This window comes from Neurospora tetraspora (assembly GCF_033439725.1).
Source record: "Neurospora tetraspora strain CBS 560.94 chromosome Unknown B0H65scaffold_8, whole genome shotgun sequence".
Classification (NCBI taxonomy): domain Eukaryota; kingdom Fungi; phylum Ascomycota; class Sordariomycetes; order Sordariales; family Sordariaceae; genus Neurospora; species Neurospora tetraspora.
The window spans coordinates 1,917,189-1,936,819 of NW_026944390.1; the positions used below are offsets into that span (position 1 = coordinate 1,917,189).

The 19,631-nt window shown below is 52.5% G+C and overlaps 5 protein-coding genes across 5 annotated transcripts; 3 read left to right on the forward strand and 2 right to left on the reverse strand.

The window, feature by feature from the left end:
- The first annotated feature begins 2,395 nt into the window (after positions 1-2,395).
- On the forward strand, positions 2,396-3,975 carry B0H65DRAFT_318817 (putative neuronal calcium sensor 1). The gene is made up of 3 exons (XM_062823387.1): positions 2,396-2,938; positions 3,133-3,428; positions 3,514-3,975. Exons 1-3 carry the CDS (start codon positions 2,761-2,763, stop codon positions 3,691-3,693), a joined length of 654 nt encoding a protein of 217 aa, XP_062677777.1. The 5' UTR covers positions 2,396-2,760; the 3' UTR covers positions 3,694-3,975.
- A 1,839-nt stretch (positions 3,976-5,814) lies between these two features.
- B0H65DRAFT_318925 (putative long-chain-fatty-acid-CoA ligase) lies at positions 5,815-8,452 on the reverse strand. The gene is made up of 3 exons (XM_062823388.1): positions 7,371-8,452; positions 6,176-7,311; positions 5,815-6,111 (listed from the first exon to the last, which is right to left on the reverse strand). Exons 1-3 carry the CDS (start codon positions 8,263-8,265, stop codon positions 6,019-6,021), a joined length of 2,124 nt encoding a protein of 707 aa, XP_062677778.1. The 5' UTR covers positions 8,266-8,452; the 3' UTR covers positions 5,815-6,018.
- Positions 8,453-9,994: 1,542 nt separating this feature from the next.
- Positions 9,995-11,927, forward strand: B0H65DRAFT_582157 (uncharacterized protein; the record flags this gene model as incomplete). The annotated part of the gene is made up of 3 exons (XM_062830841.1): positions 9,995-10,202; positions 10,272-10,433; positions 11,149-11,927. Exons 1-3 carry the CDS (start codon positions 10,109-10,111, stop codon positions 11,925-11,927), a joined length of 1,035 nt encoding a protein of 344 aa, XP_062677779.1. The 5' UTR covers positions 9,995-10,108.
- A 185-nt stretch (positions 11,928-12,112) lies between these two features.
- On the reverse strand, positions 12,113-14,865 carry B0H65DRAFT_533079 (uncharacterized protein). The gene is made up of 2 exons (XM_062828975.1): positions 14,638-14,865; positions 12,113-14,586 (listed from the first exon to the last, which is right to left on the reverse strand). Exon 2 carries the CDS (start codon positions 14,423-14,425, stop codon positions 12,365-12,367), a length of 2,061 nt encoding a protein of 686 aa, XP_062677780.1. The 5' UTR covers positions 14,426-14,586; positions 14,638-14,865; the 3' UTR covers positions 12,113-12,364.
- Positions 14,866-15,756: 891 nt separating this feature from the next.
- B0H65DRAFT_552798 (uncharacterized protein) lies at positions 15,757-18,976 on the forward strand (the record flags this gene model as incomplete). Its single annotated transcript, XM_062829918.1, has 3 exons — positions 15,757-16,223; positions 16,303-18,424; positions 18,488-18,976. 3 exons carry the CDS (start codon positions 15,757-15,759, stop codon positions 18,974-18,976), a joined length of 3,078 nt encoding a protein of 1,025 aa, XP_062677781.1.
- Positions 18,977-19,631: the final 655 nt, after the last annotated feature.

A 19,631-nucleotide genomic window follows, 5' to 3' on the forward strand; every position in this document is an offset into this window, starting at 1 on the left:
TTTTATACACTTGTGAATATCACTTGATTGAGCAGCGATCGATATCTAAACCCAAACGAATATTAAAATCACGAACATCAGGAGCATCGCTCAGGAATCAATCGCCATGCCACTCTCTCCGACTCGGCTCGTTTTTTTTGTCTTTTGTGATTCACAACCATAAGATAAAGATGAAGTTACCTCCCTCAGACGCTCATATTGAGCCTCTTTCACCTCACCTCATACACACACACACACACACACACACACATCGCACCAAGCAGGCAACGATGACACTGCCCCCTTTGAGTAGGTATTTGAGGCTTCAGGAGCAGAAGTCACGACAAACCCAATCATTGGACCAAATAGTAATAGAGAGAGAGGTAGCAGATACTTATGTCAATCAATGCCGGGGTGTCAGAGGTATGGCGAGTTCTTTTAAAATGATGGAGTTTTGACGGGGGTTGAGTGTTGTTGTTGGCCTCTTTCGAAGTTCTCTTAACTTGAGGGTACAATCCAGCCCTAGTTTATTTGTTAGTTAGGTACAAAAAACGCCCATTTCCTCTCAAAGTGGAAAAGCATTCGGGCTTCTAGCGGATGGGTGCCGTAGGAGACTGCCCTCTTATATCTTCTAGTCTTGAACATTTCAAGGGGACCGATAGAGGTATAAAAAAGAGGCTTCTATAGCGTATTAAGTACTGGTTATTGTCCGTCACTTTAAATGAAGACCAGTTTTCTCTTTGAGAAGGCTAATGAGAGCTCTAGTTCTCCCCTGTTCAACCCATGGCCGAAGAACCACACTAACAAACAAACCAGTACGCAGTATTGTATTGTAGAGGCTGATGAATGTTGACAGAGGTACGTACCTGTCTTCGCGCGGTGTTAGTGAGAAAAGCGGGGCTATATCGGAGCTTGCAAGTCACTCCCTCGAAAATTTGAAGCTCTTTTCCTCGACATCCATTCACTTTCTTCTTCATCACTCAGTCTTTTGAGATTTTATTTCCCTTCTCCTCAGAACGGCGTCGATTTTACTCCGTACCGCACGAAGGAAGGTCCCGTTGGTCTCTTTTTGAGGAGAGACAGTTTGAGTGGATTTGTCAGAGTCTTGGCGGACTTTGCACTGCCCCCTTTCCTTACTACGTCAGTCCGGCACTATCTTCCAAGTAGGAAGGAAAGTTGCAAGTAGCTGAAGGAGAAGGAGTTTTTTCTGACCGCCGTGGAGGTTGGGTCAGGTGAAGGTTTGTGAATGTCATTGTTTTGCTCGACAAAAGACTTGATTTCTCTTTGTCGTTCTGGATCAGTTCTTCATAGGTGTTGTGGATGTTGGTAGTGGTCGACCGATAATGACGGAGTGGGGCATCGACTTCCACTTCCCTTTGGGCTTTGGGCTTCATCGGAGGGAAGGGTGATTGGGTGATACAGACAGAGCCTCAAAATACTGAGGATAATTGTTTGTGCCTACCAGGTCGGTTACACACGGTGCTAAGACATGATGAATGAATATCGGTAACTTCCATGGTCAAGCCAAGAGTGGATGGAGCTGCCCGAACGACATCCAGAACCCGATCGAACTTGTTGCTTGGCCGTGTGGCCCCTGTCCCAGTTATTAAAGAAATCCCGCCCGTTGCCCCTCTTTGCAAATGGATGGGAGAGAGAGGAGTGAGGGGCCCACGTGAAGTCGAAACACATGTTGGGGAACAAGTGGAATGTTTGGAAGAAAGTCCGCATGGAAATGGTGTGCATTATTGCGATTGCGATTGCGTTACGTATCGTCCGCAGTCCAGACAAGGCAGGTTTCTCGAGCAAGTAACAGGTCACAGCCTGGCCTCTTTATGCTAGACCCGGCGGGCGTCAAATGGGAGTCGAAACGAAGCGCCGCACAAAACGAGCGGGGGGGATGGGGGGCACAATGGGATGCCTCTATCGACATCCCGGCCACCATCTCTAGGTTCGAGCGGTCGGGTGTTCCTTACCTCCTGGCTAACACATGGTCCCTGCTAGTCACTCTAGTTCCACCTTATAATAACGGCCAGGGCACTTACAGTGGTTAGCTGCAGTTAGTGCAGCCGCTCCACCACTGCATTGCCCATCTCGCCAGACTGCCCCCGTCATCACCTCCGATCTCCCGCGCATTTGCCCTGCTCTCGCCTTTGCACCCTGACACTCCTTTTTTCTTTTGCCATTAACATTCGAACCATTACAACCAACACCTCGACATCTTTTCCTCCTCTGATCTACCGTACTTTTCTTCACTTTCCGGTGCAACCCCAGGGCTACTGATTGACGCTTACGAGTCTGCCACTCGACTATCCTATCGACCGACGACAAATATCAATCGACCATACAAGGCTGCTTCCTCCTATCGCTCGAGCACCGTCTTCCCGTCCACACAGCGTCTCTTACCTACAGTAAACGTTATATCCCTGAGAGGAAAACCCACGGATCGTCACAGCGAACCCCTCCTCCCACCTTTCGGCGCCAACCCCGTACGCGACGCCATCCAGAGCGACCCCTTTCCCTCAAAGCACATCGTGGGACCGCCTTGCGACGACAAAACAGCATTTGCTAAATAGCACCGAGTTATCCGAAAATGGGCAAATCGTGAGTGTCCAAGTCCCCCGAACTTTCCGCGACTCTTGCCCCATCACCACCACCCACCGCCCGGCCGCTTTCTCCGCACCCCATCATCATCAATACGCACCGCATACCTGCTTCTCAGTTGTGGAGGAAGGACCGTGAACAGCCTTCTACCCCGTCTTTCTCATATCTACAAATCACACAATGCCCCTCTTTGGCAGGAGTCGTTCCTCTGCACAATCTCCCAAAACCGAAAGCAAGATGAAGAGGCTGACACTAACCCCCACCCGACACAGACAGAGCAAGCTTGAGCGTGATAAGTTGGAGGAGTTGGAAAAGGCCACCCACTTTGACAAGAAGGAGTTGCAGCAATGGTATAAGGGTGTGTTACCTTTCCCCGTCTCCTTTCCCTTATCGCCGACGACCCCTTTGAACACCGCCGCTGCCGCCGCCGCCAACAGTTACATCCCCCGACCAATGCGGCGCTTTCCCCATCATCGCAAGCGCTCACTTTGCGCCCTCGTTGCCTACCAACTCTTTCATGACCGGCCTCTAACAAAGACATTGATAAAATAGGCTTCCTCAAAGATTGCCCCTCCGGCATGCTCACCAAGGCCGAGTTTCAGAAGATCTACGCGCAGTTCTTCCCCTTTGGCGACCCATCCTCGTTCGCCGACTACGTATTCAACGTATTCGACACGGACAAGTCCGGCACCATCGACTTCAAGGAGTTTATCTGCGCCTTGAGCGTCACGAGCCGCGGCAAGATGGAGGACAAGCTCGACTGGGCCTTCCAGCTGTACGACATTGACGGCGACGGCAAGATCACCTACGACGAGATGCTCAAGATTGTTGAGGCGATTTACAAGATGGTGGGTTTTCCTTCCCATTATATCTATACATCCCTTCTCTTGTTGTCGCAATTTGTAACGCTAACTTACTTGTCACAAAAAACAGGTCGGCTCAATGGTCAAGCTCCCCGAAGACGAAGATACCCCCGAGAAGCGCGTCAGCAAGATCTTCCGCATGATGGACAAGGACGAAAACGGCAGCCTCGACATGAAGGAATTCAAGGAGGGCAGCCAGCGCGACGAGACAATCGTATCCGCCCTCTCCTTGTACGATGGTCTCGTTTAAGCCTTTTCTTTAATTTCATCACATCATTCGAGTTTTTCCTTATAAGAGGAGCAAACGGCGCGCAACGGTCTTCTGATAAAGCAAGTCATTAAGAGAAGGTGAAGCAGGAGGGAGGAGCATGGTTTGATGTGTGTTGCGGCCCCAGCAGGCGGGCTTCATATTTCCGGAGAAACAAGAGCTGGGAGTTTACAAAAGGGTGAAAAACAAAGAGGAATCAGTTGTTGTTCGTTCGGAAGCGAGATATCCCAGGGAAGAGCGTGATAGACCAGAGAAATGGTTGCGAGGAAGCGAGAGAAAGAAGGAGAGAGACAGAGAGTTCAGCCATCTCGGCTCGGCCCGGTTCGATAAGTGTGCGCGCGCAAACACCGATCGGATAAGATAACAAGAGAGCACAGCCAGCCCATACTGCTGGGGCGTCTTACCTTATCTTGTGTGGTTGAAAATGAGCCCCGCCGCTAGGTACCACGCATTCGGCCCAGTGCCTAGACGTTGACCGGGCTGTGGTGGTCTTTGGGGCTGTGCTGTTCTTGGCTTTGAGCGTCTTTAAAGAGGAGGTGTCTGACATGGTGATCACAGGGGATGGATGGATCGATGGATGGAGGGAACCGAGAGGAGAGGAGAACACACAAGGCGACGAGGAGAGATCGGGAATAAGGAGGAGGAGGAGGAGGAAGAAGAAGAAGAAGAAGAGGCAGGTCGTGATGAACGGCGTTTACCCGGTATGGACGGACACACTACTATTCGGTTTGGTCAACAACAACAACAACAACAACAACAACGACGACCTAAACCTAGAGGCTACCTCCTATGCTGTCGTGTGTATACTTTTAGGCTTGGTATTTTTTGAGAGTTTAGCAATTTTTCATTGTTTCATCGTTTCGGAAAACCATAGGAACCTTTGCATGCATATCCTGTGAACGCCATCAATCATGATGGTAGGTAGCCTCCATTCATTTAAACGCATCAAGATATCTTAACGACAGTTCCGGCCATCGTTACATCAGCTCGATATTGTTGTTGTTGTTGCATGGTTGATACTCCAAGGGATTGATGATATCATCAAATAATCTATCACAGCCACGGGAGATCAACAGAGTGACAAACAGTTAGTTGTATATGTATAGTGTTGTGTACAATCTAGCCCTGGTTTGTTTGTTAGTTTGGTATAAAAAAGCTAGATCTTACTAGAATTGGGAAAGCGGCCGAGATTCTCGCGGATAGATGCTGTGAATTGGTAGCTTGAAGTTTTGAAGAGGACGGAGAGATGCTTCTGTGGCGTTGAGAGCCCTGGTCATTGTCGAAACTCTACAAACGGAGACGAGATGTTCGGTTCCTAAGGCCAATGAGGGCTCTAAATTACCCTTGTTCTGCCCCGGTTCTGCCCCATCAGAAGAACCAAACTAACAAACAAACCAGTATTGTATTGTATACTATACTAGGTAACGTCCCCCCGATCCCCGTTACGGTAAATTTTGTCGCTTACCTTACCTACCTACCGAGCCTACCTAGCTAGGTAGGTAGAGACATTCGTGGTGACTGGTGAGTGATGATGATCTATCTCTCTTCATTCACAACATCTAGATTCTAGGTGGGTTAAAGTGACCAACCAGTACATGTCCCGGTAAGTCTTTGTTCGTCCGTCCACCTTGGACTGAGGTGAATTTCCAACTCAACTCAATATCATCGTTCGTGGGGGTTAAGTTGACATGCCTCACGATGGTTTCGATCCTAGCTCTTGTGGTTCCCCTTATGGCTCACGAACGAAAAGAGATGGTGAAAGGGGTGTTGTGGTATTCCATCCATCCAACCAAGCGAGCGAGCGGGCATCATGAACTCGCGTTCAGGGGTTATCTAGTAGATATGACAGACAGCAAAATTGCCATTATTACAGTAAGGTGGCCTGAATTGGTATGGTAAATCATTAAGAGACGCCATGAGGTACATCGGTGACCTGAATAACTAACTCCCTCTAAGAACTCATCGCAACGAAAAACGGAGCAAGTAAACCCGAGAACATTCGAACAAAAGCTTCGCAAACAGATCCCGTCCCATAAAAGAGAGGTAGTAAAGGTAGATTGGCAAAATATCCTAATGCATTTTTCGTCGCTTATATAGCAGAGAGTAGAGACCCATTAAGACATAACAGACATAAACCCCCCCGGCCACCGCCGCCAGTAACGTAACATAAAATAACTAGGAGTGGTATAATGGAAAGATGATTCGCGCCCCGAGACACACATAGACATAAGACATAAACAACAAAAACAACAAGGGAGTATTTTTTTTCATACAGCAATAAGAGTTAGGTAGGTGGCAACGGAACTCCTACTCCTTGGGGCCATAAGCCTCGTCAACCTCCTTCTTGTACTTGTTGAGGATGCCCTTGCGGTTGAGCTTCTGGGCGGCCGTTACGAGACCCTGTGAAAGATTCGGTTAGCGATGAGTTAAGTAAACAAACAGATGTGGACAGTGGGAAACTCACGTTCTGGGGGGTCCACTCCTCATCCGACATAACGACACCCTCGATAATCTCAATGCCAGAAAGGCCACCGGCACGACCGGCGTTCTGGAGCTCCTTGAGAACGGCAGCCTGCAGCTTCTTGTTGTGTACGAGCTCCTCCAAGCTGTCACCCTTGACACCGATCGAAGAGGCGAGCTTCTTAAGGGCGGGTTCCGCGGGAACGATGATGGCGATGGGCTTGGAACGATCCTGGTCGGCGTAGACGCAGATGTTGGCGACGACGGCGGCGGAGCGGTAGATGGACTCGAGCTTCTCGAGAGCAATGTACTCGCCGTTGAGAGTCTTGACGAGGTTCTTCTTGCGGTCGATGATCTTGAGATGGCCGTTCTGGTCCCACTCGCCGATGTCGCCGGTCTTGAACCAGCCGTCCGCGGTCACGGCGGCGGCGGTCTCCTCGGGGTTCTCGTAGTACTCAGAGAGCACAGAGGGGCCACGGAGCCAGATCTCACCCTGGGGGTTGGGCTTGTTGGTGGCGAAGTAACCGGCGTCGGGGAAGTCGATGAGCTTGGCCTCGATCGAGGCGGGCATGGCGCCGATAGACTCGGCAGTCCACTCGTTAGGGTTCTGGAGGGTACCCATAGCGGTCGTCTCGGTAAGACCATAGCCGATAATCATGGGGCAGATGGCCATGGAGATGAACTTCTGGGTATCCTTGGCGACGGGGCCACCACCGTTCAAGCAAAGCTTCATGCGGCCACCAGTGGCATCCTTGATCTTCTTGAACACAACGGCGTCCAAAAGGCCGCTTCCAGGAAGACCGTAGGCCATAAGCTTCTCCTTAAGAGCAAGCGCGCCCCAGAAAAGGTTGCGGAGAAGAGGGCTGCCAGCGTTGACCTTGGCGAGAATGCCCTTCTTGACGGTCTCCCAGACGGCGGGGACACCGACCAAAACGCTGGGGGTGAACTCGCGGATATCGCCGAGGCAGTTGCGCACGGAGGTGTCGGAGAGGGTCTTGGGGTTACCGTAACCCATGGTCGAACCCCAGTAGAGGGAGGCGTTCTCGAAAACGAACTCGAGAATGTGGGCGAGGGGAAGGTAGGTCAGGAGGCGGTCACCGGGACCAACGAAGGGCTGGACGACGGGGCAGACACCAGCGACTGGAACAAGGACGTTAGTAGCAGTTCACGCACAGAAAGAAAAGTTTGCGACCACTTACCGGCAGCGACGACGTTGCTGTGCTTCAGGGGCACACCCTTGGGGGTACCAGTAGAACCGGAGGTGTACATGATGCAGCAGAGATCCTCGGGGGCAGGCGCAACGGGCTCGACGGGGTTCTGCTTGCCGAGCTGGACAAGCTCGTCGAAGCTCAAGACAGTAACACCGCGCTCGGTCCTGAGAGCCTCAATGTGGGCATCCTTGGCCTTGTTCTGGTTGTTCCAGATGACGTGTGTGATGCCCTTGGCATGCTCAAGAACGCCGTTGAGGATAGGGAGGAGATGGGGGTCGAGGAAGATGGCCTTGGCGTTGGTAGCGACCATGGAGTACTTGAGACCCTCGGCGCCGAGAGTGTCGTAGGCGGTCACAATGGGCATGGACTGGGACGCGGAACCATGAGACATGGCGAGCCAGTTCTGGCTTGTGGCGGCGAAGATGTGGACACGGTCGCCCTGGTTGAGGCCGATGGCGCGCAGACCGGCGCCAACGTCGAGGGTGAGCTGCTCATACTCCTTGAAGGTAATGAACTCGTAGTGGCCGAGCTCGAAGTAGGTCCAGTTCTTGTCCACCTCGCGCTCCTCACCATCCACCATCTTCTTGACCTTCTTGGTCTCGACATGGGTGTTTACGAGCTTGCGGGAGCCCATGCACTGGTTGTCGCCATATGCGACGGCAGCCCACTTGACGAGCTTGTAAACGGTATCGATCTCCTCACCGATGGCGTGGTCCTCGCCCCATCGCCTGCTTGGGGGTCTGGCATGAAGACCGTCGATGGCGAGGGGGATGCGGCGAACAGGAGTCTCTCCATCGACGGGCTTCTGGCCTGGGACATCGAGAGTATAGGGGGGCTTGTTGACCAGCTTTGGGACTGGCGTCAAAAACGTCGGGGTAGCCATGATGGGCGATATTAGGAGTTAGGTAGGTAGAGCTCGAGAGCGCGTTTTTCTTTGTTGCTTAAGAGGAAGGCCGTCTTTATCGAGAAATGGGGGAGGAGATGCACGGATTGCCGAGGCCGCAGTCGCGCTAAACAAAATCCCGTCCTAGTGTCGGTTGCGGGACTTGATTTTACACGTGTCGTGTCGTCGTCTCGTAATTAACAAGGCAATGTAGAGGGCGTTGGTGGTTTGGATATGGTTAGGATAGTAGGGAGGTGAGAAAGGGAGGAAGAGGACGGGAGAGAGGACAAGAAGAGAGGTGGAGGTGGAAGCAACGGAAGGGAAAAGGACGGAGTTTTTTCTGTCTCTATTCCTTGACGGCAGCGGACGGGACGATGGACATACTTCAGTTGAGACTCGACTCGGGCGGGATGCGTCAGTTGGGGTTGGGATGCATCTTCATTTTGGGGAACCTTATGCCCACTTGGACTGGCAAGGGGCCCATTGGTCCACCACCTGCACCAAGAGCCCACCTTGAAGCCACTGGCCAGGGTGAAGTGCTCTTGCAACTCTTGGCCCTTGCGATGACGAAACAGCGGCTTGGCCTTTAGGTGCGCTAATCTCGATAAAGGATGGCGCGTCTCTAGGCTTCTCCACTATTAAGAAACAATATCACAACTCTAACGTTAAGAGATCGATATGCAGTGCTGGTAAAGTCACTTGCATCTTTTCCATTTCGAGTGCTTCTGCACACATGGCGCATCGCAGCAACCAGTTCGCAGACGCCATGTCGACTATTTTCTAGGCATCGGCGGGGTTATTGATCTGTCTTGTCGAAGGGTCAGACCGTCTGTCTCTTCCACGATAACACAGGGGTCTAGTGTGATGGAGCTCTTCCGAACAAGCCGGGCAGACCTTACACGTACCGGATCACCGTGGGCGGTCTCGGACTATTTTCCAGCGATATGGCCAGTCTCGATGAGATAAGCTTTGCAGGCACTGTTGGTTTAACCGGTTAGGCACGGAAAGAAAAGAAATTGGGTGATGCAACGAGATGCTACCATGCGGGTCGGATTTGGGTAGAGCCACAGGCCCACTAGGTAGGAGCGAGTCGACACATTGAACGGGACGCTCCCGTCTGACAGGCGACGATGAAGGACACTTCACAAGAATTCAACACCATGGGAGCACAATCACAACATCAGCCCCGAACACTCACTGGAGCCGAGCATTGGCAGTCCGGCCTATCGAACCTATCGTCTTGGCGAGTTGACCAAGCGAGAGTGATCTCCCCCGCCTTTTTTTGACGCCCGTCCCGAGAGCCTCCACAGCTGGAATGCATCTCCCATGCGCGCATCTCTCCGAGCTCCGAGGTGCTCCGGCTCGGCCACATGCCCATATGTATATAAGACGGGGCACACGGAGACGGGAAGGGAGATGTGCTGGAGGACAGCAGGGACAACAGGGACAGCATGCATCACCAACAGGGAAAGCTGTCGACTGTCGTCTGTTGTCCCGCCGGACCAAGCATTGGAAATGGAGACCCGGACGGCGCCCCACGGAAATCCATCGATCGCGGTGTTCGAGTCGATTCGTTGGTTTTCTCCACTCCGTCTGCTCAACAAAAAATGTCATCCCTGTCTGCTCCCCACTCGATCTTAATTGGAGAAAAAGAGAGGAAAGATCCGAAGAGACATCGTCTGTGTGAATTTCCTATCTCGTAACTTGCAGGATCGATTGGCATCTCACTGCACTCACACATTGCGTCGAACTGTGCGTCAGTCGTCTGTATGTAAGTGGCAAGTAGCTTGCCCATAGCAACAACAACAAGACGTCCGGACTACACATCGTCAATAATACTACAATGGAGAGGCAACAGGAGGGGCGCTGCGAAAAGTTAGAGAGCTTTTTGCGACTGCTCGGAAACGAGATCAAGGACTCGGACGACGCTGATGAAGGTTTGCGCGAGTGCCTTCTTTCTCAGTAAAAAAGGAGCCTCATAGAACTGACTCAACCAACCAAAACAGAGACATATGATCTCTACGCCCAAGACTTGCCCTCATCAGATCTGGGTATTATCGACCCCAAGACCACCGAGTTGCAACTCACCGTGGCCGGTCGAGAGCTCACGATCCATCAATCCCCAGGAATCCTTTCCTCGGCCCGTGCCGGAGGTACCACCGGAGCCGGTGCGTAAATAAAAAAAACCCACCCACCCAGCCATGCCATTGCCAGCTCCTCGGGACCAGTCCATTCAAGTTATCCACCACCACCACCCTACGTACCCTCCTTCTGTTCACACTACCCCTGGCCTTGATCCCTACTTATCACTCGTCCGTTGCCTGCCCCATATGACGATTTGTCATTCATCATCTCCTTAACCGTTGCTGGAGCAACAGCTTCTGTTGTTGACTTTGGCATTCGTTATCGATGCGCTTCCCTTTCCCCTGTGCCTTTTTTCCGGTCCATGTTGCTGTAGCATTGAGCACACATCTACACGTGTACATAGGTAGCAAACTACTTGTAGTGTACCTACCTACATATATGCACACTCGCACATAGCCGGAGACGCTCACATACCTATACCTATACATTACACATCGACTCACATTTCCTCCTCCTCATCTTATTCGTCCTTTTTTTTCCCCAAGTCTTTTCATTTCCCGCTAAACGCATTCTGAATACCCTTTCCAGACTCTCTTCACTCTCCTGGGCCCTCTTCCAGACCCCTTTCATACTATCCTCAACCCATTTCGCACCCACTTACTATCGAACTCATATCCCACCCCCTTCCTCCCTTCCACTCTCCCCCCTTCTTCCATCCTATCCCTCCCCTCCCTAACCATCAACTACCCTTCAACAATCATCAGAAACAAAAGACTAAATAACCCAAAACCCAAAAAGTAACATGGCGAATAACCCCCCTCTTCGCAACCTGGATTTCCTCCGCCTCCAACCCTCTCACCAACCACCTCAACCTCCTTAACAACCCTTCATCAACAATAATCGAACTAGGCGCCGGCACCTCCGCCATCGTCGGCCTCCTTCTCGCTCCGCGCGTGGGTAGGTATGTGCTTACCGACCAGGGGTATGTGGCGAAGCTGGTTGAGCGCAACATTACGGAAAATTGGGCTTCGGTATCTCAACAACAACAACAACAAACTAGCAGCGGCGGCAGCAAGAGCAGAAAAGGAGGTCCGTCGAAACAGAAAGATAAGAGCGGTGGCGGCGGCGCGGAAGCAGGAGGACCTGGACCCGGTGAACGGCTCGTCTTCCGGGCACTAGACTGGGAAACCGACACGCCCACCTCCTCCCTAGCTCACCCCGTCTCCTCCTCCTTCGACCTAGTCCTGGCATGTGATTGCATCTACAACGAAGCCCTAGTCGATCCGTTCGTCTCTACCTGCGTCGACATTTGCAAGCTACGACGACACTCCGACACCACAGTCGCCGCCGGGGACAAGAAGAGGCCAGCAGCGGTGGTAGTGGTCGCGCAAGTCTTGAGAGATTCGGATGTGTTTAATGCGTGGATTAAGCGGTTTGTGCAGGATTTTCGGTGTTGGAGGGTGCCTGATGAGATGATGATTGATGAGTTGAAGAGCGAGGGTCAAGGGGGAAGTGGAGGAGGAGGAGGGACGTCGGGGTTTGTGGTGCATGTTGGGGTTTTGAGGGAGGGGAGGTGAGGTGAGGGGAGGGGAGTACATGGCTTGGGAGGTGGGGATGCTGGGTAGTGGGTCTTAAGAGAGGGATAAAGTGAAGATGAAACCGAAGTGAAGAGCGATGCGCTGGATTGTCTTGTTGGTTGGGAACACTGTAGAGAGGCAGTAAAATCTGACTGGAAGATCACGCACTTGTCTGGAGGCATACTCGGGAGGTTGAACTGCTGTCAAAAGATTGTGATCATTAGATGATAGTATATAACCCATATACCAGCGGACGCAAAAGGCCCAAGTACCAAAACTCCCAACCCCAGTTCGATCTGACATAGAAGCCCTTGAAGGCCGGTACGAAACCTAAAACCATCTGAAGCTTAAATCATCCGAACACGTCTGTCTGTGCGCGGTGTCCCGTTCATCCAATGTCCTGTAGTAGCGCGCTAAAAGAGTCGACATTAAACCCCCTAAACCAAATCCCAAGCACATATCCCCTTGAAACTGTACGCACACCTCCCTTTCCTCCTCAAATACTCCTCCTTCGTCAACCCTCTCGCACACTTATTATCTAACGTCGTCACCGCAAACACCGTAATCTTCTGTCCCGGCGCCCCCAGATCAATAGCAGGTATGTCTGCCCACCACCAAAACCCGTCCGTATCAATGGGCACGAAATCCTTCTTTCTGCCATCTCGCCCCTCGATCGCCACGACGAACAGGTACTGCTTGCCCCCTCCGTTCTTCTCCGGATCCCAGTGCACGCACACCTTGCTGAACTGAAACCGGACCACTTCGCCGCTGTAGACGGGAATTGTGGCCGTACGCGGCTCCAGACTGAACTGGTCCAGTCCGTCTTTGTCTGCGTCACCGTACCAGCACGGAGTAGGGCCGTCTCCGAGAATGTACTCCTCCCAAGTCAAGATGCGGCCGTCGGAGCGGTAGAAGTGCCGTCGGTCTGTCGGAAAGTGTTTCTTGCCGATGATCTCGTTGGGCAGGTAGAACATCTCCGGGCTAAACTGCTTATGGTAAAGTCTGTCGTCGCCTAGGTGGCCGGCGCCCCAGCAAGCGTCGATGATCTTCCATTCACCGCCGTCAATGCGGACCGCGTTCCAGGCGTGGTTTGATTCTTCGGGGGGAACAGGAGAGCCAGAGGTTAGATCGTGGTGGCCGAATCCCTTGCCGTGACCACTGATGAGGACACAGTCGAGCCCAGCAGCGAGGGCAATGGCTTTGTACACCTCTGCGTAACCCTGGCAAACGGCTTTGCCGCTGAATATCTGCTCAGCGGGTGTCGAATGGTGCGGAATGCAATCATTGAAGAAGCCGTGGGTGTCGTATGCCATGTTGTGGTGACACCAGGTGAAGATGGCGCGGGCCTTGTCAGTGGGCGAGTCGAACGGGTCACAGAGGACGTGGGCTAGGTAACGAATGGTGTCATGGCGCGGAAGCGAAGAGGTCGGGTGCTGCGCCGCAACACTATCAGGCCCGGAGAAGTCTCGGCATATGAGGCAGACAGGACCGACTGGAGGGGCGGAGACTGATCGAGGAACCACCTCGGTGCCAGTGGTTTTTCGAGATACAACGACATCAAATGTAGGTCGAGAACTAAGCGGGATGGGTGGTGGTGCTGGCTCTGGAACCGATTTTGGTCTGTAACTGAGTGGTGGAGGTGGCAGACTGCGGTTGGGAAGGGGTGGGCCTGGCTCTTCTTCAACGTCGGGGAAGGTAGAATGCCTAGCTGGTCGCGAAGGAAGCCTAGGCGGCAGAGATGGGCGTGATGGGAGTGCCGGGGGTTCGCGGGACGTAGCAGGCGGAGGCGGTAACGAAGAGCGTGAGGGAAGTCGCGGGGGGCCTTGGGGCACGGCGGGCGGAGCTGATCTATCTGCTTCTCTTCCTTGCTCTTGCTGTGCCTCCCTGGCCTTTGCTTCGAGCTCACGTCTTGTCGGAGGTAGTGGCGGGAGGTTGGCTTGATCGAAAGCTGGCGGTAGCTTCCTAAGGGGATGGCCATTATCGGACGTAATGCTAGTGCGCGCAGACGAAGAGGCCGTGTTGTTCCAGGACGATGTGGACACATTGGAGAGGTGTGAGATGTCGGACGAGTTGGAATTTCTTCGAGCGCCTGGGACAGGGAGAGAAGTGGAGGTTGTTCGTCGAGGTGGGAGAGCCGGAGAGGTTTGTTGAATAGAGTTTCGGGAGGGCAATGGGGGTGGTGGCGGCTTCTTGGTCAAGGTGGGCATCGGCTTGTCCTCAGGGATGTCTTGTTCGGTGGTTCGTCGCGGCAATGGGGGAGGCCTGTCAACAGCAGAGGCGGCCCGGGTTGGGCGTGGAGGGAGCGATGGAGTCGGGGGGCTTTCATTTCGATTCGGTGATATGGGATGGACAACAGGAATCTCTGTTGCAGCTCGAACGGGGGGCGGGGGCGGAGGTCGTTTTCCAGCAGTCGAAGGGGCTTTGAAGTTCTTTTGCTGGTTCAGGGCAGCGATACGCTCCGCCAGCGTGTTGAACACAGGCTCTTCCACGTCGGCCATCTTGAACAATCATGGAAAGAGCAAGATTGGGAGAAAAGAGTGAGAGCAAGAAACTAGGTGAGAAGGGGGGAAGGCTGAGTTTTCAATCCCGGGCTCATCCAGGTACTCGGGTTATCTCGCCAATAGCAGGGGTGGAATTGAGCGACGGAGGCTGAGAGAGTCTGGTGGTCATCTTAGCGTTGCATTCATAGCCGGGTTTATGGAGCACTAACACTTCACTCTAGGCAGCCACAGTCAATATCCACTCTCAAAGTGCGCCGTTGATTCTGGGCTTGGAGAGCACTTGATTGGAGATGATAACTGAAGAGTCTCCAGCTCTGATAACGAAGCCGCCAAATTTTTGACTCTTCAACTCATAGATCCTAAAGAAATTCAAAGTCGTGAATTCGAAACATTTGATTAGGTAAGAGCCAGATACAAGCAGGGGCATGTTGTCGGTGGAGTTCCACTTGTCACAGCCTTCCAAGGCGTTGAATCAGGCGTTGTCCCTTGAGACTTCAGCTGTTAAAGGTCCAGAAGGTCCATCCAATGATGGAATAAGTGGGTCTTTTCCTCCCGTCCCCTGTCCGCGTGCCTGCCATGCCGCGCCTAACCCGCTACCCCGCCATCCCACCTGTTAAGGTAGGTAGGGCGTGGCTCCCCCGCAGTGCCCGCTAAAAAGCAGATCAACCCCCCAGGTTACCCATTCCATGGTGCAATGTCAACAAGCCATCCCCTGCCACAGGCCTGCCTCTCAGCCAAGAGACAGGCAGGAGGAGATTGCCCGCTTTCGACTTCCATCTCGAACTCGATGCCTTAGGGCCGTCGCGTCTTGGATGGAACCAGCTCCTTCACTTTCCTCCTTGCATCTCAACGGGATCTCCTTCTGGCTCCGTACTCCCCCAGAGACGGCAACAACAATCAGATGACAAGCTAAAGTATCGGCAAAGTACATATACCTCTCCCACTCCCACGCCGCCAACTCTGTCCCTTCATCCACAGAACGAAACCATCAATCACATATTCTGGGCCTCATTTCATTGGACTTTGCTCTTATCCCGGCCCGAACAAACAGACGACTACAGGACGGCCACAGGACGCGTTACCCGACAGCTCTGCATCCGAGTCGCCGTTGGTACCCAGCCGCAGCGGGCGTCAAGTCCCGACCCGTCCCGTGTGTACAGCTAACAGAGCAGAAGCATATCCATAAGCTTATCCAGCATCACATAAAAAGTAGAGGTAGCTGCTCGGCTGCTCGGCTGCCCTGACAGAAAGACTACCTTATTGCATCTTTCTACTTGTGCCTGCGGCATCGGTACAATTTTGACTTTTTCTCCCCGCACTTCTCCAAGATGTCTGAACCCGATTCAGCAGCAGCCACGGGCTCGCACGAGAACAGTCATGCGTCGCCCGCCGTGAACCCTCACAGCTTCTTGGGCATGCCGTCAGAGATCCAAAAGGATATCATCAAGCACTGTTGCCAGCACGACCTCATCTGTCTCGCCCTTGTCTCCAAACACTGTCGAGAACTGGCCGCTTCCCAGCTGTATCGCCAGTTCCACATCGTTTTCCCTGACGAGGATGATCCGTCCTTCGACTCCCAAGGTATTGATGGACTGGCTGGCGGGCTGGATACCTTCGTGACCAGCGACTACGACTATGCGAAGCATCTCAAAGATCTTTCACTCGACACCCTTAGTGCCGGCAGCAAGGGGGAGGCTGCTTACAAGCCCTACCTCTTCAACACCAGCTGCGGAAAGTTTATGAACACCCTTCTGCTTCTCACTCTGCGCAAAGCAAACAAGCTCGAGACTTTCAAGTACGCCCATCCAGTTATTCCCAGTTCTACACGTACACCGTTACCAGAATGTCTGTGCTAACCCTTGTATCTTTACCAGGTGGAATATCCGCGTCGAGCTTAGCCGTCCCGTATACGCCGCGCTACACGATATCAAGACCATCGCAAACATACACATACGCATGCAGGCAGGCCCGTCTTTATATGAAAAGCCGCCTCCGCTCCCTCATGCCGTTCACCCACCGCCGGTCTTTGCTCCCGGCCAGCCGCCGGTACACTGGATGCCTCAAGGCACTCATCCGCCCCCGGTTCCTCCGCAGCAGGGTATAGACTTAGGATCACAGATAACGACCGCTAATTCGACCTTTATGCCTGTCTACTTTGTTCAAGGCAGCCTTGTTCAAAGTCAACAGCCCCCTCATCCACATACCTTTGCTCAACAGCCTCCTCATCCACAGGCTTTCCCTCAGCAGCCTCCACATCATCAGCCTCCCGCTCCCAAGCCCCCCTCCAAGACAAAAGCGCAGAAGCGACCTCACGTCCTCCCGGAACCCCCAACCCTATCAGGATTCAAAAACCTCAAGAGCCTCGCCGTTCTCGATATTGACACCCTGGATATTGTAACGGAAATCAAAACCTGTGTTAGAAACTCGGCCGGGACCTTGACCAAGCTGAAACTGTCTTTTTCGGATTTCCTCGCATCACAGGCTCGGAAGCCGCCGGCCCCGGAAGTTGTTACGGACGATAGTGATGAGGAGGAGTTGTCCGTCTGGTCCAATCCTGGCGTGGCCCCGAATCCGCAACCCAGTAGTGCGGTCGAGAGTAGTGGAGCGAAGGCACACCGGGCTCAAGAGGAAAAGAAAACCCAGGAGTCCGTCTTGGGGCGTATCTTCGATGTCGAGCACTATGTTGTCAAGAAACCACAGAAGGTTAAGTCAAAAGAAAAGACACCAGCCGAGGCATTGAGCTCGGACCCTGGCCAAAACTTCATCAAAAATGTGATGAAAGCGGCAGAGGTTCTCATGAAGGAGAAGGGTGACATGCGGCGGGAGGCTCTTGATATGATCGAAACTGCCGCCAGTGCTTATGTCGCTTCCTTAAAGACCAAGGAGAACGGGACCACGTCTGCGAGTTCCGAATCTCAGTCCGCTCAGACCAAGGTTGAGGCAGAGGGCGAACCAAATACTGCGGGATTGGGAAGCGGTTCCATGGGTTCTTCTGTCCCTACCAGACAAAAAAAAGAAGGTGACGATTTCAGCCCGGAAGACATCAATATTGAAGATCCCGAGGGAGAACTCGAACTGGATCCGGGATCTCCAGGTCCCAAAATTGAGGACACAGAGACTGTACCCGAGTCATCACCTTCGCAATCTCTGTCGTTGGCAACAGGCGGCCTTGACCCCGCTTCTGTCAAGAAGGCCGTGGCCAACTTGGTAGCGCAAAAGGTTAACTATCAGACTTTGATCAAAAAACTTGAGATTTTTGAGGCACGAGCTAACGACCTTCGCAAGGAAACCGAAGAACTGCGCGAGCAAGACGGGCCTATCGATCGCGAACGTATCGCTAGAACCGAGAAGGAGATTACAGAGCTGAGCAACGGGATCGAAAAAGCTAGGAGCGAGATTAACGTGGTCGAGGCCGAGGTAGCCGATTCGCAAAAGGAAATCTATGGTCTCCGCAACTCGGATACCATTGAGTCCCAGCGTCAGCGGAGGAGTGAATATGCACGAGCGACAAGGGGCTTGCCTCTTCAGTCACTCAGCATCTACCTGGTTCCGGTCAAGCCTTCAGTCTTGGCCAAGGGCGTTGATATTCGGATGCTCACTCGCATCACTCTCCTCAATGTCGGGCCGCAAGCACCGATTTGGGCTTACTTCAAGAGCCAGAATGAGGAAAATCCTCTCCCGCTTTGCAAGATCTTCACTGACAACATCACGGAAAGTTTCTTGCAATTTATATCCCAACTGAACCAGGTAACCGAGCTGTTCTTGCTCGAGAGAGACGCCAAATACAAGCCCGAGAGCTTCGCAACCAAGACGAAGACGGTCATTGACGAGATTCGGCGACTGGCACTCAGAAAGCACATGCCTCATCTGCGGAAGCTCATGATCAAGAACTTGGCCAGTAAGGCATGGGATTTGAACGCCGAGGCCATAAAGCTGTTGTGCAAGCGTGGCAAAAATCTTGAAGAGCTTGCCTGCAGCATGAGTATGCGTTGTCTGGTAAGTGCCCCTAGGACTGACCGAATCTATCAGAACAGTTCACTAACCTCAGAATCTCAACAGCATACTTTCAACCAAAACGCGCGCTTGCTCATCAACCTTCACGCTCTTCACATCATTAGTCTCCGTTGCGATGACCCGTGTCCCTCTCTTTCGCAAGAAGCGAAGAAGTTCCTAATCGACAGCCTCTCGCAGCATCCATCGAGGAAGCTCGAATGGATTTCCATCAACGACGGCGACGGCGTGGACCATATCAAGTTCCGCAAGCCGCCGTCCGCGGAAGAGAGGAAGAGGAGAATGGCGGCCAAAAAGGCAAAGGGCAAGGCCAAGGCCACGGTGACCACCACCAGCAACGGGACATCAAACAATACCACCCAATACCCGACGTTTCCTCCCCCGGAAATCTGGGATGGTGAAAGTAGTGCTGACGACTCCTATGCGGATGAGGAGTTGAAAACTTTCATACCTTTCGAGCGGTTGGGGACTATGCGCTTCTATGATGTGGAGGGGGTGAGGATCTTCAAGAAGGAGGTTGTCAGTGGCCGTCTCTGAAGAAGTCCCAAACATGACGCGTAACATTAACACCAGCGGAATCTGGGGACATGGTAATGAGGGAATGAAATGACGAACAGCGATTTGTATTTTTACTGTATTTTTTTTTGTTTTTGTTTTTTAATTTTATCCGATGAACGGGATCGACACAACCTCCGGATTCAGCCAGAGGTTAGATGTCGATTTGGGAAGGGCATTGAAGTGGTGGTGGTGGGGTGGTGACGGTTGCTTTTGACATCGGAGGAGAGCTTTTGAGCGTTCATTTCGGAGAAGAGATAGAGGAAGGTAGATGAGATGAAGTGGAATATACCCAGTAGTCTTTTTTTGCTTTCATCTATAACGCATAATCAGCTTCTAGTCTGATCACTGTCGTAATTATTTTCGTGTGAACGCCTTTGAACTTTATAATGGGTCGTGCCCGCCATTCGTTCTCATCAATGACAGCGAACGCATGTAGATTGGAAGGCGCAATCTGTGTGATCACTTGATGGCGTAATAATTCCGAACTACAAGCTGAACAGGAAAGAGCTCTCGCACTCGTTGTCCAGGTTAGACTCCGTTCTCGCCAGTAGTGGAAGCAGGTACACCCAAAGCCATGAAATATCTCCCAAGTGATATTGATGCTGGCCCACTTATTCGCAACCATAATCCCTTT